General features: G+C 37.0%; 1 protein-coding gene across 1 annotated transcript in view; it reads right to left on the reverse strand.

Moving 5' to 3' along the window:
• Positions 1-887, reverse strand: part of LOC106874265 (chitotriosidase-1) — a 35,335-nt gene that overhangs the window by 15,885 nt on the left and 18,563 nt on the right. The window contains exon 5 of the mRNA XM_014921926.2: positions 255-422. Coding sequence (XP_014777412.1) covers positions 255-422 — 168 coding nt within the window. The remainder of the gene's footprint in view (positions 1-254; positions 423-887) is intronic.

Here is an 887-nt window from a genome sequence, read left to right on the forward strand (position 1 = left end):
CTCTCTCTCTCTCTCTCTCTAACTCACTCACACACTTACACTATTTGCATTTCTCCCTCTGTCGAAAAACGTGACGAATGAGGAGATAGAGGAGGAGAAAGAAAAAGCCACTTCCTCACTTTGCTTCTCTGTTTCTTTTTCTCCCCTCTCACTCCCTCATTGGCATTATGCACAAACATACAAACACAGACATCTGCTAATATATATATAGATAGACTGAGGGGCTTTAGACAAGTAAATAATAATATACTTACCACATTTGAATAGGACTGTGGAGGTTTCTCATTCAATCGTTGAAACAAAGGGGAATTATGGCCCGTATTCTTCTCCCATGCACCATGAAAGTCATAAGTCATCATTGTGATAAAATCCAAGTTTCTATCGTTTATGTAAAAAATTAAGAGAAGTTGTGAAATTAATCTCTACATCACAAACATTAAAACTAGAACATTAAAACAGTGTTCTAGTACAAAACCTAACAATGTTACAACACAGTATTACATAGAAGTAAACAATATCAACACATTAGAGAACTAGAATGACATTCTGCTCTTTACCAGTCTGTCAACAAATCATTTCTCCACTGCAACACGTCACAAGAGAACATGTCAATATCAAAACGTTATAAAAAAAAAAACCGCTATTCGTTTTGCATCAGGAAGAATTATTGTTTCTGATTTATGCACAAAGGCAGCAGTCTTGAAGGGAGTGGATTTAGTCGAACTCACAGTCTCCAGTACTTGACTGCTGTTTTATTTTATCGACGCCGAAGGCATTAAAGCAAAACTGACCTTGGTGGAGATTGAACTAAGCGAATAAAAAACCGGAACAAATACCGTAAAGCATTTTCCGACCCTCGAACGATTGCCGTCTTATAGACGAGAAAT

The sequence above is a fragment of the Octopus bimaculoides genome, chromosome 2, assembly GCF_001194135.2.
Source record: "Octopus bimaculoides isolate UCB-OBI-ISO-001 chromosome 2, ASM119413v2, whole genome shotgun sequence".
Classification (NCBI taxonomy): domain Eukaryota; kingdom Metazoa; phylum Mollusca; class Cephalopoda; order Octopoda; family Octopodidae; genus Octopus; species Octopus bimaculoides.